General features: G+C 44.9%; 2 protein-coding genes across 3 annotated transcripts in view; both read left to right on the forward strand.

Annotated features, from left to right (window-relative positions):
• CCL28 (C-C motif chemokine ligand 28) overlaps positions 1-16,162 on the forward strand; it is a 156,378-nt gene that overhangs the window by 56,385 nt on the left and 83,831 nt on the right. The window lies entirely within an intron of this gene.
• Positions 285-13,843, forward strand: HMGCS1 (3-hydroxy-3-methylglutaryl-CoA synthase 1). Of its 2 annotated transcripts, none has more exons than XM_072136484.1 (10): positions 285-435; positions 6,251-6,708; positions 6,822-6,947; positions 7,175-7,339; positions 7,442-7,610; positions 8,333-8,503; positions 8,598-8,704; positions 10,273-10,398; positions 10,516-10,679; positions 11,727-13,843. In XM_072136484.1, exons 2-10 carry the CDS (start codon positions 6,261-6,263, stop codon positions 11,805-11,807), a joined length of 1,557 nt encoding a protein of 518 aa, XP_071992585.1. In that variant the 5' UTR covers positions 285-435; positions 6,251-6,260; the 3' UTR covers positions 11,808-13,843. The 2 variants fall into 2 exon arrangements, with proteins under 2 accessions (XP_071992585.1, XP_071992576.1); XM_072136475.1 differs by lacking the exon at positions 285-435 and adding an exon at positions 4,133-4,317.

The raw sequence follows: 16,162 nt of genomic DNA on the forward strand, positions 1-16,162 counted from the left end.
CCCTCCCCGTTGCCTAGCAATCTCCTCACTCATACACGCTGTGGGCTGCAGCCCTTGCATATACCTCGCCAGTAGTGGGACGCGCATTGTGATTGGCTGAGTATTCTACTTTTCCCCTTCCCATTGGCTGCCGTTCTCTGGCCATACAACGTCACTTTCTCACACCATTCCATAGTGGAGTGCCGGCGCGCCGCTACTATTGGTGGGTGTGAGGCGCCGGTGGGCGTGTCGCGCAATTCGTGCGGTGCCCGCTGCGCGCTCCTATTGGCTGCGGGCGGCTGTCAGTCAGGAGGGTGCCTTGTGGTGGCGCGGCAGGGCAGTGCTGAGGATGGTGTGGTTATAAGCTGTATACTGCAGCTGCTCCGGCACAGTGTAACCGGGGAGCAGGCAGAGCACCCACATCCGAGCATCACCTCCATCCTCAGCCACGTACAGGTCAGTTGGATATTATAATAGCCCCTTTACATTGGGATGTGCAGCTGTTGCACTATAAGTCTCAGCAAGCCTTGGTGCTTCTGTGAATTTGCAAGCTTTTGAAGAACTACAAGTCTCAGAATTCCATGTCAGCTGCCTTATTGCTGGAGCCAGGGATGCCAGAAGTTAGGGAACTGCAAGTCCCAGCATGCACTGTCACCTGGCTACACACATTGCTTGCTGCTTTATTATGACATTTGGAGAACTACAAGTCTCAGCATCCATGGTTGGCTTCCTGTCTGTGCAGAATACTTGCTACAAGTCTCTGCAATCAAGTCTATGACTATGATCTTGTGTGGAACTACAACTCCCAGCATGCACTGACCACTTTCTGTGCATATACAATGTGAGTGAGGAGGGGTAGGGTATGCTGAGACTTGTAGTTCCTGAATGGGGTATCTGCAGCCATCAAAGCACTAGAAGTTTCAGCATGCCTTGCCAGCTGGCTCTGCAGATTGGTTGCTGCTGTTAATGACATTTAGAGGACTACATGTCTCAGCAATCTTGTGTGGGACTACACCTCCCAGCATGTGCTTCTGTCTATCTATGCATGAGTAGAGGTAGCGCATGCTGAGAATTGTAGTTCTATTGAGGATATGCTGAATCTTAGAGATAGACATTTGTAGAATGACAAGTCACTGCCAGATTTTGTATATTACGCAGGGGTGGACATGCTGAGACTTATATAGTTCTGGTATTTTGTATCTTCTGCCGTCATAGACCTAGAACTAGACATCTCAGCTTGATTAGATTTGTAGAACTACAAGTCTCTGGCAGATTTTGTATATGACTTGGGATGTGTGAGCTGTTTGTGATGTCATTGTGTGGGACTACAAGTCTCAGCATATGAATACAAAAGTGTGACGTGAAGAGTGAGGTGTGCTTGCTGAGACTTGTAGTCCTTCTATAGTTTGCTCCCTATTGGACAACCTGTAGATCTCCTGCCCTGTGCTGGAACTAGCATGCTGCTTAGGACATTTGGAGAACCAGAAGTCTCAGCATTCCTTGTCAGATGTCTTCTTATTACTTAAGACACATGGAACAGTCTGTGGCTTTCCAGTTGTGTGGGACTACAAGTCTCATCCATCATGACACCGGTCCAGACAATGTGACTGGACCCTGCGGTTGCTGCGTGTGAGACGCTGAGGAGTGTCACTGCGGCTCTCGTGTCACACAAGCTCCTTACCTGGAGGGGGGGGGGGGGTTGCGTGTGGCTGGATATTACCTTGTCATCACCTTCCTAGCAGAATGTACTAGATGCTTATATCAATTAATCCCCATCATCCGCAGCAGTTACCAGGTAGTCACCATCCTTCCTCATCCATCTGGGATGTCAGTGGACTGATAAATTTATCTTATCACATTTTACATGAGCTACAATACTCCATATGATTCAAGTCTTGTAATGTGAAGTTACACCCTCCATCCCCCTAGCTACACATCCCACCTCCTCATATTACACAGGAGCCATAGACCATCCCACTGCTGCTTCCCGCAGTCGGATACATTGTTGCTTGTAGTATCTCTTACCTGTTACATTCGAAATATTTAATGGATTGCCTGACCACCAGAATAACAGGAGCCTATATAGACGGTACATATGGTATGGGAAGTGGCATTTACCATATACCAATAACCGTTGGTGTGAGATTTTTCTCTTTGGTTACTATGTAGATGGCTTAGAACATCTTGGGTCTACTAACACTTACTAATTTTACCCCAAATTTCTTCTGGGGCCGGCAGAGCAGGCGTGATGTTTGCTGTACGAGCTGGAAGGGGCCACTTACATGAGGGGGGGGGGGCCTTATTCCAGTGGTCCGGCCTTTCTCTAATGTCATACGAGATGGCGTAATGTATCCAGCATCTAGTGGCAGATTCTTCATCTTGTCATTTTATGTACTTTTGTCATGTACTTTTTTTTTATGTACGTTTTGTAATTTCCTACTGTTGCATTAAAGATGACTTGTCTTTTTGAATAATTGTAATCTCCATAATTTACTTGTCCTGGGGCATCTTTTCTCATTATTCCGCAATGTGTTGTTCCTTTGATATTCCTCCTGGAATTATTGAACAGATTGGGGGCTAGCCCTATACAATATGACACTGTCCAATAAGAGTTTGCAACACAAAGAGGGACAAGCCTCTTTGACAAGAATAGTGCCACCCACTTATACATTTATTTCAGAATAACAGAGAAACGGCATATAAGATGTATAAAAAAGGATCCTCCATAATTTTTATTTTATTTCACAAGTCAGTAGGGAGGATAATTCTTCTTGTAAGATGACCTCCACGTACTTAGTAGGCCATCCCATCGCTAGATTGAGTTTTCAACATTCATGGATGTCCTAATTGACATCATGTCCCTTCATAACGTGGCCTGGTTGGAGCTCATTCATATTCATGTACAGAGGGGGATGGGCTGCAATACCAAGTACAGCCACTGTACAGCATAAGTCACTGGGGCACATTTACTTACCACGTCCTGCAGAGTTCATGAAAGTGTATTGTCCGATGATAATGCACTGTGCTGGGATTCAATAAGATCATGTGCCCAATATCCTGCATGTGTCACTTCCCCGCTCAGGTCCACCGGTATTCGCCTTCTTCTTCCTCCTGGTGCATGTAAGTGCATTGTCTTGCGACACAATTTGAAAGTTAAATCCCGCGCTCAGTCCGAATTAGTCAGATCGTCCAGCGGTTCGCCCCCCGATTTCTGTCTCATGGAAGCCAAATCCAAAAAACTGTGAGTCAAACGAAAGTGTGATCCGCGACCCTTGGTAAATAAGTTCCGCTGTGTGTGGTATCAAGTGAAGGGTCCGCAGCGCTCATCTCTTTACAGTCAGGATTCCAGAATATCCCTTTAATAGTGGATAGTTTTGCCTGGGGAAATCTCACATTTGTTCCTGGACTTAGCCCAGAAAGAGCAGAGGTTTTAATGAATACAGTAAGTTACTATGATTCCTTTCTTACAGAGCTGTATATTAGAGCACTCGGCTCCCTCTGCTTTATGATGTTATGTTCACATCTGTCTTGGGACAAAACCTTCATTGTGATGTGCAGCATAATGAATATCTGATGGACCCCATTATAGTGGATAGAGGTTACTCAGGACCCCCTTGTTTTCTGTTATGAGGTTTTTTTTAGGCTTTCTTCATTAAAGGGGTATTTTATAGACACATATACCTTAAAGGGGTTTTGCAGTTTCTTGATATTAATGATCTACATATAACTAAGGGCATCAATATCTGGTAAAAAATAAATGTAGCTTCTCCCATGTTCTGCCCTTCGTATGTTGTTATTTTTCTTCCCTATTAGTAGTTGCAGTGATAGGGTTTTGAACTTTCCTCTACTTGGAGGCTTCCCTGTGCTTGGCAGGATACTTGCACATGGACTTGTGTAGTGGTTGGGTGATGACGTAAATATCACCTGGCAGCAGCCAAAAATGTGTTAAAAAAACTTGGTGTGAAAGCATGAAACGCAGGTGCCGCTAGGGGGCGTTTTCATTTGAGATTACAGATTACAAACGACCCTCCTAGTTACGGGAGGAAAATAAAAGTCACTTTGGCACACACAACATGGCGGCGGCGCGGTGGGTCACGTGACGCGCCGCGTCGACCTTATTGGGCGAGCGGCTCCCAGCTTCAAAGAGTTCCCTCTGCCCTTTTCAAATATGGCGACGTGAAGCCTCGTCATTGACACTGCCGCAGTGAGAGCACCGCGCGCACGCGCAGCAGCGGGCGGCGCCGGCTGTGTCAGTGCGGGCACGAGTGATGTGAGCGAGTGACCTCTCCGCACAGTGACTGCAGGGGACACAGCCGAGCTGGCCGGGCGTCATCCGCGGTAAGAGGGTCGTGGTGATCGCGGGCCTGAGCCTCACTCTGCGCTCTTCTAGTCATGCCTGCCGGGGTGTATAAGCTCTTGCTGCACTGTACATCCCAGAAGGGTAGTGATCTAGGAATAAATAGTGTATTGCAATGCCAATATCCCTGTGTGTTGTGAGACTACAACTCCAAGGAGTCCCTAACCAGCTGTGATGCTGGGAGTTGTAGTCTAACATACCTATAGTGATACATATAGTGCAGGATGGGGGTGCCACGGCGTCTGGTGTTACCCCAGGGGTGCGGCAGCCCTTAATAATGTTTATCCCTGGCGTCATCTTATAATTACTGGCCATGAGCGATGTCTAGGATCAAGATGTAACAAGTCGTCTGCTACTAAGCCAGAAAATTCATCAGTGATGGTTCCTGTAGTTCTAATTATCTAGTATCTCTACCAGGGTGACCGCTGTGATGTGGGTGCAATGGCTGCCCCCATTATATCATGGGGAGGGGGTCTCTTGTCCCTCTGCTTCCCATGACCTTTATACAGGTGATGATGTAATCTTTATTTTTCTGGTGGAAGGGTCCAAAGTTCATTCTTGGTCTTTAACATCAAATCCCATCTCCAAATATTGCGTTATCAGCTCCCCGACCGTCCACAGTACAAGGATTTGTCGTTCCTACACGTTTCCTGTCCCCTACTGACTGATTGGCCTTTTCCTTTATGGAGAGGAACCATGAAGTAGAGAAGGGGCTGAGGGACCCGGGAAGGGGCCGGACAGTGGAGATCAGAGAGGAAGCGCTCATCACCCGGTGAGGGTGCAGTCTCTTGTTACTATATAAACACTTCTCAGAATTATACAGCACAAGTTCTGCAGTATAACTTTCGCTTAGGTCACCTTAAAGGGGAAGGAAGGAACAGAATTACTATCATGATAAACTAGGGACACTAACCCTTAGAGTCAGGCATCAGGACTGTGGGACTATTCTTATATTTGTTATCCATACATTCTCTCCTTTTAAAATCAACTTTTAAAATGATGGGGCTGTTGCCACACTACAGATTCCGAGGCTATTACACTGTGCAGGAACACTTCCCCACTTCTCCCTCTTCTACAGTGAGATTACATCAGGCAGTGGCAGGGGGAAGGGCTGAGGGAACAGAGGAGGGAGGAAGACGGTGTAACCAATGTGAAGCTACAGCACGGAGGTGCTCTGGTAAAGCCCCCAGAACCTTTATGGCTCATTTGAATAATTTTAAAATTGAATTTAGAAGGAAGGACACTACAGTCACGGTGCCTGGATCTATGAAATGGTGTCCCTGATTTATCTTGCTTCATTTTTTTTATGGTTGATTTCCTTTAAAGATGTTGTACCAAGTTTGGACAGTGGAAAATTACCTGATCTGTGAGGGTCTGACGGCTGGAACCCCCCCCCCCCCACCAAGAATGGATTATGTTCTCAGTAACGGGTAGAGCGTCGGGACAAACATTTGTTCTGATACTCCTTTTAAAGTGTATGGAAGTAGCAGAAATTGCAAAACACAGCGCTCTGGTATCTCCAGCACTTGCGTAGACAGTGAGTCCTGAAAATACCAGAGCTCTGTGCTCTATTCACAATTTAATGGAGAGACAAGACGCATGCACAACCTACCAGAACAAGGTCCCTGTTCTAAGATTGCTGGGGGTCCAGTTCTTGTGATGGAAGTTAAGTTCTCAATAGTTGAACCCTCACCAATTGCCTTGTTATCAGTAATCCTGTGAATAGGGGATAACCTACAAACTTGGTACAACCCCTTTAACATCCAGGAGTCCAGGATCAGTTGCCAGGGGAATCTCTTTAATATTATTCTGACATTAAAATAATAATTATTATTCCACAAAGGATTTTTGTTGTGAATTTTCTTGGATAATTCCTTTGTCCAGTCTTCTCAGATTTCTTGTATCTCTCGGTAGATTGATCACCATGCCTGGATCTCTTCCTGCCTCCGCTGAAGCCTCCTGGCCTAAAGATGTGGGAATTGTCGCTTTGGAGATTTACTTCCCATCTCAATACGTCGACCAGGAGGAGCTGGAGAAGTTCGATGGGGTCGGAGCAGGGAAGTACACCATAGGCTTGGGCCAATCTAAGATGGGCTTCTGCTCAGACAGAGAAGATATCAACTCCCTGTGTCTGACTGTGGTCCAGAGGCTGATGGAGAGGAACAACCTGTCATATGACTGTATCGGAAGATTGGAAGTGGGGACGGAAACCATCATCGACAAGTCCAAATCTGTCAAGACGGTTCTGATGCAGCTGTTTGAAGATTCTGGAAATACGGATGTGGAAGGCATCGACACGACTAATGCTTGTTACGGGGGCACCGCTGCTCTCTTTAATGCTGTCAACTGGGTGGAGTCAAGCTCTTGGGATGGTAAGTGTTCCAAACCCGCACCTCCTCTCCCCTTCTTTCCTACCCTGGTAACCCCTTAGGTATAGGTATGTATCTGCATATTTCTGATCCTAAACGTTGTTCCTCTCCCGCAGGACGCTACGCTCTGGTGGTCGCTGGAGACATTGCTGTGTATGCCACAGGAAGTGCCAGGCCAACAGGAGGGGCAGGAGCCGTCGCTATGCTCGTGGGACCAAATGCTACTCTCGTCTTAGAAAGAGGTTGGTACATATGAGAACACGTTACTCGGACATCGCTCCGCTATACATTTCCCAGAAATCTGATGTGTTCCCGTTTTCCATGATTGTTTGTACACTGCTGCTCTCTAGTGGCCTGAAAGGGTTATACACAAGACAAGATTTTCTAGATTTTTCCAATGAATTAGAATCAGAATTCTCAATTTTTAAATAACTTCTTCCACTTTACTAACCAATGTCTTTCCTCACAGGGTTACGTGGAACACACATGCAGCACGCCTACGACTTCTACAAGCCCGACATGGTGTCTGAATATCCCGTTGTCGATGGGAAGTTGTCCATCCAGTGCTACCTCAGCGCATTGGATCGCTGCTACTCTACTTACCGCAAGAAAATCCATGCACAGTGGCAGAAAGGTAGGTTGCTGTTTGATGGGCAAAACTTGTTTGATTTCTTTTTTCTTTCCATTTTTTTTTCACAGAAGCAATTCATTATTTATTATTTTTTCTTCTTCATAGAGGGAGTCGATAAGCCGTTCACTCTGGATGACTTCAGCTTCATGATTTTTCACTCTCCTTACTGCAAACTTGTGCAGAAATCTCTTGCTCGCCTCTTACTGAATGACTTTATCACAGAACCTAATCCCAACACAGAGAACGGAGTATATACTGGTCTGGACTCATTCCGGTAAGATTCCTTTTAAAGCGGTTGTCTGGGATAATTATTAGTATTATTGTTTCATACAAATGTCAGGAGCCATTGCCTTCCTCCTCGTCCACATGTCCAGTGCAGCACATCCTGCAATCATCACCAATTTTTGTTGAGCATGAACAGAGTGTCAAATTGTTTGACTTTGGTCACTGAAAATTCGTTTTGGTCAGATTTCGGTCCTAGTTGTATTCTATTTCTGTCTGACAGCTGTTCTATCTGACAGTGCTTCTGACATCCTAGTTGTGTCAGATTTTTACATCTTATTGTCAAAGCTCTTAGACTAAGATGGCATCTGAATGCTGTCTGTGTTTTTTTTTTTTTTTTTCATTCATCTATTGACTTCAATGAGAAAATGTCATGCACCCCTCCGGTCAGAGAAGTACAAGCTGCAATTGTGGGTGGGGAGGTATCACCTCTTTGTAGAAAAAGAGACTGGTGGCAATAGGAGAGACCATACTGGGCCGGAAAAGGGGAGAGAGACTGCGGATATACAGAGTTTAGATCTCCATACCATTAGTCTGAATGCAGTTCATTAGATTTGGGGGAGGGGATCTTTCCGTCCTGCTGCAGAATACAAGCTGCCATAAACAGCAGCTGCAGAGGAGTCACTTACTGTGTAGTTGTTAAGTGTCTGTAAACTGGAACTTCTCTTCAATGATTTACAGCTGTAATAAAATCTCCCGCTTCTCCTCCATTAGGGATGTAAAACTGGAAGACACCTACTTTGACAGAGACGTGGAGAAAGCTTTCCTGAAGTCCAGTGCTGAGATCTTTGATCAGAAGACAAAAGCCTCGTTGTTGGTGTCTCGGGAGAATGGCAACATGTACACACCGTCTGTGTATGGCTGTCTGGCCTCTGTGCTGGCTCAGTGAGTAAAGTCACCTTCTCTCTGTAGCTGCATCCAGTATGTCAGTGTCATGGAGGTCCTAATGGTTGTGTCTTCTGCTCATTCTGCCTCTCAGGTATTCCCCCCAGCAGTTAGCGGGGCAGAGGATCGGAGTGTTTTCCTATGGATCTGGATTTGCTGCTACTTTGTACTCTATTAAAGTGTCCCCAGACGCCACACCTGGTAAGATGAGCATTGTCGGTGTATTATATCTATAATGGGTCAGATATATGAGAATCTTTATAAGATTGGTCTCTCACGTTAAAGACCTGGCATTACATTATATAAGTGATTTCCTAGGATTCGATGTAATGCCTTTTTTCCCCCTCTGGTGGCGCTGCAGCGAATTAGAAAAATTGCTTTCAAAGGGGTTGTACAGAGGTCGATTTCTTCCAAAAACAGCTCTTCTGATGGGTTGTGTGTGATATTGCAACTAAGCTCCATTAATTTCTATACTGCTGAGCTGCAATACCGGCACTAGCCATGGTCAGGTGCGGCGCTGTTTTTGGAAGACAGTAGCCATGTTTCAACCTCTGGACATCCCCTTTTAAGGTCGCATTATAGATGACACCTGATTGCTGATATCCCACTGTTATAAAGGGAACAAGATTATGTTGTCTAAAGCATATATTATAAAGCGTATTAAGCATATATTGGAAGTAATAAATCTTTGTTTACTTGGTTATTTATGTATTTTGAGACCCCACAATCCCCTGCCGGCCCCTCTTTACACATTGGATCATAATATAAGAAGGGGTTTGTTTTGGCAACTGTTTCTTATGTGTTAAAGGGCTACAGGGCTTTGGGCAGATGAGAATAGTGTGGTCCCTATAACCACTGTAAGATTATGAGGCAATGGCTGTGTTGAAGATGTGTAATTAAAGGGGTTGTACCAAGTTTGATTGTTATTACCTATTCTGTGTATAAGGGGATAGCAATCTGATCGTGTGTGGATGGGGGATAACATGGAAACTTGCTGTAACCCATTAAACCTACGAGGAAATGGTCAAAGATTTGTTTGTCAGACGATTACACCTGCAAAAGATGCAGAAATATCTGCTGCGGATAATCAATACAAGCGACTTGAGATGGAATAGTAGTGATGGTTGTGTAGTTGGTTGCACTCTGCATGTCTGTACGTTCGGCAATGTATACGATGTTACTATATTGAACACTGATACAAATGATAGGGGGATGGACACAATGTATCCCCCACTAGATTGTTCCCAAAAATAGGAAATAATTACAAAAATCAAAATGCATAAAATAACAGTTCGATAAATTAAAACAAATCCATGTTAAAAGACAACATACACAGGAAAAGTCCACCAATGGTCAAATGACTAAATATACCTGATAAATAGATCACAGTAACCTGTAGGGAAGATCTAGTCCTCAGAACAAGTTAAAGTATTTGATTACAAACGGGTATTGCACATTAACCACAGACAAGGGACATATACACAGGTTTTTACAGACCAGGGGTGGACACCCTTGTAAGCAAATACCTTGACTTGTTCTGTTGACTATGCTTTTCATACTGTGATCTATTTATTATGTATATTTTAGTTATTTGACCATTGGTGGACTTTTTTTGTGTGTCTTTTTAAATGGATTTGTTTTAATTGATCTAATAAAGTGCTTTTTACATTTTGTTTATTGTTATCTTTTTATTTGTGGTAATATTACTATGTGATTTGGAGTCTTCCTGGGCTGTAGGGTCTGATGATGCACCATGTTGTCTTCTCTAGGCTCCTCTCTGGACAAGCTGACCTCCAGTCTGTCTGACTTAAAAGCAAGGTTAGACTCCAGGAGAAACGTCCCTCCCAGTGTATTTGCAGAAAACATGAAGTTAAGAGAAGACACCCATCATTTAGGTACATAAAATAATAAATTTGACTGTACAGTTATGAAACTAAAGGATCCCCTTATGTTTGTGTTATACAGAGGTGAGATGCTCTGTGTATATGACTGCTTGCCTTCTCTTCCTGCAGCCAGCTACATCCCTCAGGGCTCTGTGGACGACCTTTTTGCCGGCACGTGGTACCTGGTGCGGGTAGATGAGAAGCACAGGAGGTATTATGCCCGCACCTCATTGCTGAATGATGGCCCCCTGGAGGCCGCACTGGAATCCGTCCACTCAACTAACTCTAGTGAGGTAATTTTCCCATAGTCATATTCTATATACTGGGAAGCATCATGCACATTCATACCTTGAAGAAGAGATCTACAGACCCAACCTCCTATTCTTTCTGGGCAGCATTTGCTCTGTCCAAATAGAAACAGTCCAGGGATTCGGACTCTCAACATTATGCTTGCCTATGATGCAAGGAGCCCCTTACACCCTGGGGGACTGCTTTTCTGTACAGTAATCATATTTTCATAATCGTATACTTTTTTGAGACTAGATACGAATACATTACGTCCACATAGGATGCAATTTTGCCTGAAAATCTGCATGGTTTTTGAAGACTCAACACAAATTTCAATATATGAGGTTTATTGATACTTGACACTTTTATATTGACATGCAGCGCTGCAGTTTTAAAGGGTTTTTCTTCAATTTGGAAAACCCTCAGAGGAGGCTGGCGGGGGGAGTATCAGTTCCCTCCTTCTTCTTTTAATTCCAGCTGTGGGACCTTCTCCAAACTGGAAGCTTTAGGCGTCAGGGGACACTTTTCATTCAATGAGTGGCCGCCTCAGACACAGGATTTCACTTCCATTTTCTAGGGGACATCCAGCATTTTCCCCTGGTCCCAACAGGCCACTTCTTTGATTAAAGGAAATCTAAAACCAGAATGAAGGATTGTAAACCAAGCATAATGTTGTGTGATGTGAGGATCCGCTTTTCTTTAAGCTTTCTGTGCCCTAGTTTGTAAAAAAAAAAAAAAACTTTTTTAAAATTATGCAAATGAGTCTGATGGGCTCTACTAACGCCTATGGAGCACGGAGCCCCTCAGCGTCATTTGCATCTATTTTTAAAAACTGGGGTGTTTTTTTTTTTGTAAAAAAAACGGGTCATCCCTTAACAGACTTGATGTACATTTATGCGTTTGATTGGGCTTATGCCGACTGTTTAGAATTAAAAAAAAAAAAAAAAATAAGGATTTGCATAATTTTAGCGTTCCCTGAATAATGATGAGGAGGCATCACTGTAATTTTGTGTCGTAGTTCTTAACCTATTCTATTTCTCCTTCTATTACAGCACTTCCCAAGCCCTGCCAAGAAAGTGCCAAGAATCCCCACAGAGACGGAGGCCATTGCCGTGGCCAACGGAGAACACTGACCCGATTCCTACTGGACCGGCACATTTCACGTGTTGTGGATGAAGATACCTGATCCACCTCCCTGCAACCTGCACCTTTTGTTGTTTTATAATAGAATAGCTACAGAGTATACAATGGTTAGAGCGCATCTATACAGCTACACTGTACATAGTAAAGGGCTTCTAGCTCCTGGGATCGTCCGTCTTCAGAATATTTTCTATTTTTTTCTTTTTAAACAAAAAAAAAAAAAAAAAAGACTATAAAAGGTATTTGATCCATTGGTTCACTGCGTTTTTTTTAGTTCTTGTTAGTCGGGGTACATCCCTGTCTCCCGTTGTGTTATGGGCACCATGTAACGTGTCCACTTGTCAGCCCGGGGGAACAGCGCACGGTCGCCTCTGCTATGTCATTGTGCAGCACTTTACAGACGCTCTTGTGGTGCACCCTGTCCATGTAGTGATAGCATTCACCATTTATCTTCTCATCGTCCTGAAACCATTTACCTCTCTATTTATTTTGTCTCATTCGGCTTTCAGAGAGATTTGAATGTACAGAATTGTTTACGGTCACCAGGAGATGACTTTTGAAGATCACAATGGTGCTAAATTTATTTGGGTTACGCCCTTATAAAACTGTATAAATTGTAGAAAATTAATGTAAATTGAGGTTTGTTTGGTTTTTTTGGAGTTTGTTAATTTTTTCGTTATTGTGAACTGTATCTGTCACTAACACATAGTGGAGGCAGATGTATTGTACCTGCACCATGTAGCTCATAGATCCCACCGTAAGACATACATCAATTAATCTTCGTCTCTTTGGGATCTAAGGACACTTTGAACTGCTGCCTATGAGATGCTCTCAAGCTTAAGAGAGTAGATAACTAATGCTGCCTCCCTTATGTGAAGATGAACAGATAAATGTAAAGAAATATCATCGTGGACTTTGCCTTTAAGAAAATCTACCATCTAAATCCATCATGATAAACCAGGGACACTTACTCATAGATCCAGGCACCGGGACCGTGGTAATCTTGTCCTCCACCTTTCTAAAATCAACTTTTAAAACTTTTCTAATGAGCCAGAAGGGCTACCCTAGCCCCTCCGTGTTGTAGCTACACAGGCTGTTGGTGTGTAGGAGCAGCACTCTGCCTACTGCTTCTGAGATTACATAAGGTTCAGGGGGGGAGGGTGAGACCGGGACCTGCTGCAGTTACAGTTTGTAAAGCCAGAGCACAGAGGGATTAGGGAAGTTCTTCTGACTCATTAGCATAATTTTAATAGGTGATTTTTAGAAGGAAAGAGGCCAGGCATAACAAATATAAGAAGATTAGCACAGTCACGGTGCCTGGATCTATGAGGAAGTGTCCCTGGTTTATCATGATGGAGTTTGATGGTAGGTTTCCTGTAAACTCTAAGTGAACGTCCATCTTTTTTAATGTTCTAAAGAATTTAAAATGTAAAATGAATATTTTCATGATTCAGAATGTTCAGTCATTTTATGCTTGCAGCTCTGTGGGATTCTATTCAGAGGTCTCCATGGTAACAGACTACAAAGAACAAACGATCTGTAGTCAGATCATTCAAACGTACTCTCTTTCTGTCCCCTACTTCTTGTACACGAATATACAGTACATATATATTAGTGTGTGTAACCAAGAAGTAGAGAATAGGTGGCTATAGTGGGCCTGTAATCAGTAGCGGTAGAGAGTAAAATATTCTTCATAACAAAAGTTGCTTTGTTAGCATTTAAATGGCTTTAGGAAAGTTCAAGGGTTTTGTGAAGCTAAGGTTATTGATGACCTATTCTAATGAGGTGGGAGTCCCACACCAAGTACCCCACATATCAGCTTTTACACAGAGCATAGAACGGGAAGCAGTTCTGTTCTCTTTGCAGTGGCTGAACTGTGTAAATGCCATTTAGATGCCATTACAATGAATAGCAACTAAGTTGCAGTAACCTTGTCTGACCACTATACAGAGAATGGCACTATGTGCTTCCTATTCCATTAACTGTAAATCAAATCGGCTGATCACTAGTAGTGCTAGGTGTTCGACTCCATATGTTATCAGTAGTTTTTGCCATAATTTGTGAGGATGCACATCGTCCAGATTTATTTCTTACAATCTACAGTTCACCTTTTTGTATTTCGGTTGCTGTGTAATTTTGTCATAATTTTGTATAATATTTTCTGTGTACTGAATTTTGTACAGATTTTTTTTTTTTTTTCCAACAGATTTCCCCATATGAAATGTACAGTACGCCCATGTAAGAAACCATTAGATTAGTGATGATATGTCAAATTGTTTTAAATATGGACAAATGGTTATAATAGATTCCCTTCTAAAGGGAAAGGGATGTGTAAAACATACCAACTCATAAGTGATGTAAAAACTTTATAAATAAAGTTTTTTTTTTTTCACAGGATCTTGTATTTGGTTGCATTTTTATTTTATCTATTATTTACGAGTCCCTTATTTTCTTTTATTATTTTTAAAGGAATTCACATTCGCTGTTCAAGTGCGTGCCAGAGACACCGGAGCGCTGTGCTCTGCAATTTCTAACACTTCTATACTATAGAGGGGATGCATGTTCATCCTGCCAGTCCACCCATTTGTTAGAACGGACCCCTTGTTCTCCAGATTGCTGGGGGTTCCAGTAGCCGGACCCCCATCTATCACCTTGTTATCTCCTATACCAGTGGTGGCGAACCTATGGCACGCGTGCCAGAGAGGGCACGCAGAGCCCTCTCTGCAGGCACGCGTACCATCTCCCCAGTCTCATGAAAGTGGGTCCCGACGCCCGATGGGCCTCTGCGCTCCGATACCTGCGCAGCCCTGGTGCACTCCTATGCATGCCGGGTCCCTGCGCTCCGTTGCCTGCTCGTCCCCAGCGCTCTGATGCCTGCGCGGCGTGGCACTCCGAATCCTGCTCGTTCACGGCGTGACGCTTCCTGCTTGTTCATGGCGCGCCGACGTCTGCGCGGCCCCTGCGTCCCGCTGCCTGTGAGGTCGCGGGGTCACGTGCCTGATGCCTGCTGCCTGCTCCTGTGCTCCAGCGGTGACGTCCGCGCCGGCACTTGAGATGGCGCGTTTCGGCTGCTGCACTTGGTAAGGCCCTCTGTGTGTGTCTGTCTGTACTGGGGTGGGGGATGAGGCCCTATTTCTATCCTGGGGTGGGGTATGAGGCCCTATTTCTATCCTGGGGTGGGGGGTGAGGCCCTATTTCTATCCTGGGGTGGGGGGTGAGGCCCTATTTCTATCCTGGGGTGGGGGGTGAGGCCCTATTTCTATCCTGGGGTGGGGGGTGAGGCCCTATTTCTATCCTGGGGTGGGGGGTGAGGCCCTATTTCTATCCTGGGGTGGGGGGTGAGGCCCTATTCCTATCCTGGGGTGGGGGGTGAGGCCCTATTTCTATCCTGGGGTGGAGGGGTGAGGCCCTATTTCTATCCTGGGGTGGGGGGTGAGGCCCTATTTCTATCCTGGGGTGGGGGATGAGGCCCTGTGTCTATACTGGCTACTGGAGGGACTGGGTATTACCCCTAAACTCACAATGCTGCAGCATTTCTCCTGTGTTGTGTATGTTATTTTCGGAGAAAATAAAACTTTTACTTAAAGAACGACAGCCACAGTACACAGCCATACATGGAGCTACAGCTGCAGTACACAGCCATACATGGAGCTACAGCTGCAGTACACAGCCATACATGGAGCTACAGCCGCAGTACACAGCCATACATGGGGCTACAGCCGCAGTACACAGCCATACATGGGGCTACAGCCGCAGTACACAGCCATACATGGGGCTACAGCCGCAGTACACAGCCATACATGGAGCTACAGCCGCAGTACACAGCCATACATGGAGCTACAGCCGCAGTACACAGCCATACATGGAGCTACAGCCGCAGTACACTGCCATACATGGAGCTACATCCACAGTACACAGTCATACATGGAGCTACAGCCGCAGTACACAGCCATACATGGAGCTACAGCCGCAGTACACAGCCATACATGGAGCTACAGCCGCAGTACACAGCCATACATGGAGCTACAGCCGCAGTACACAGCCATACATGGAGCTACAGCCGCAGTACACAGCCATACATGGAGCTACAGCCGCAGTACACAGCCATACATGGAGCTACAGCCGCAGTACACAGCCATACATGGAGCTACAGCCGCAGTACACAGCCATACATGGAGCTACAGCCGCAGTACACAGCCATACATGGAGCTACAGCCGCAGTACACAGCCATACATGGAGCTACAGCCGCAGTACACAGCCATACATGGAGCTACAGCCGCAGTACACAGCCATACATGGAGCTACAGCCGCAGTACACAGCCATACATGGAGCTACAGCCGCAGTAC

This window comes from Engystomops pustulosus, chromosome 1 (genome assembly GCF_040894005.1).
Source record: "Engystomops pustulosus chromosome 1, aEngPut4.maternal, whole genome shotgun sequence".
Lineage (NCBI taxonomy): Eukaryota > Metazoa > Chordata > Amphibia > Anura > Leptodactylidae > Engystomops > Engystomops pustulosus.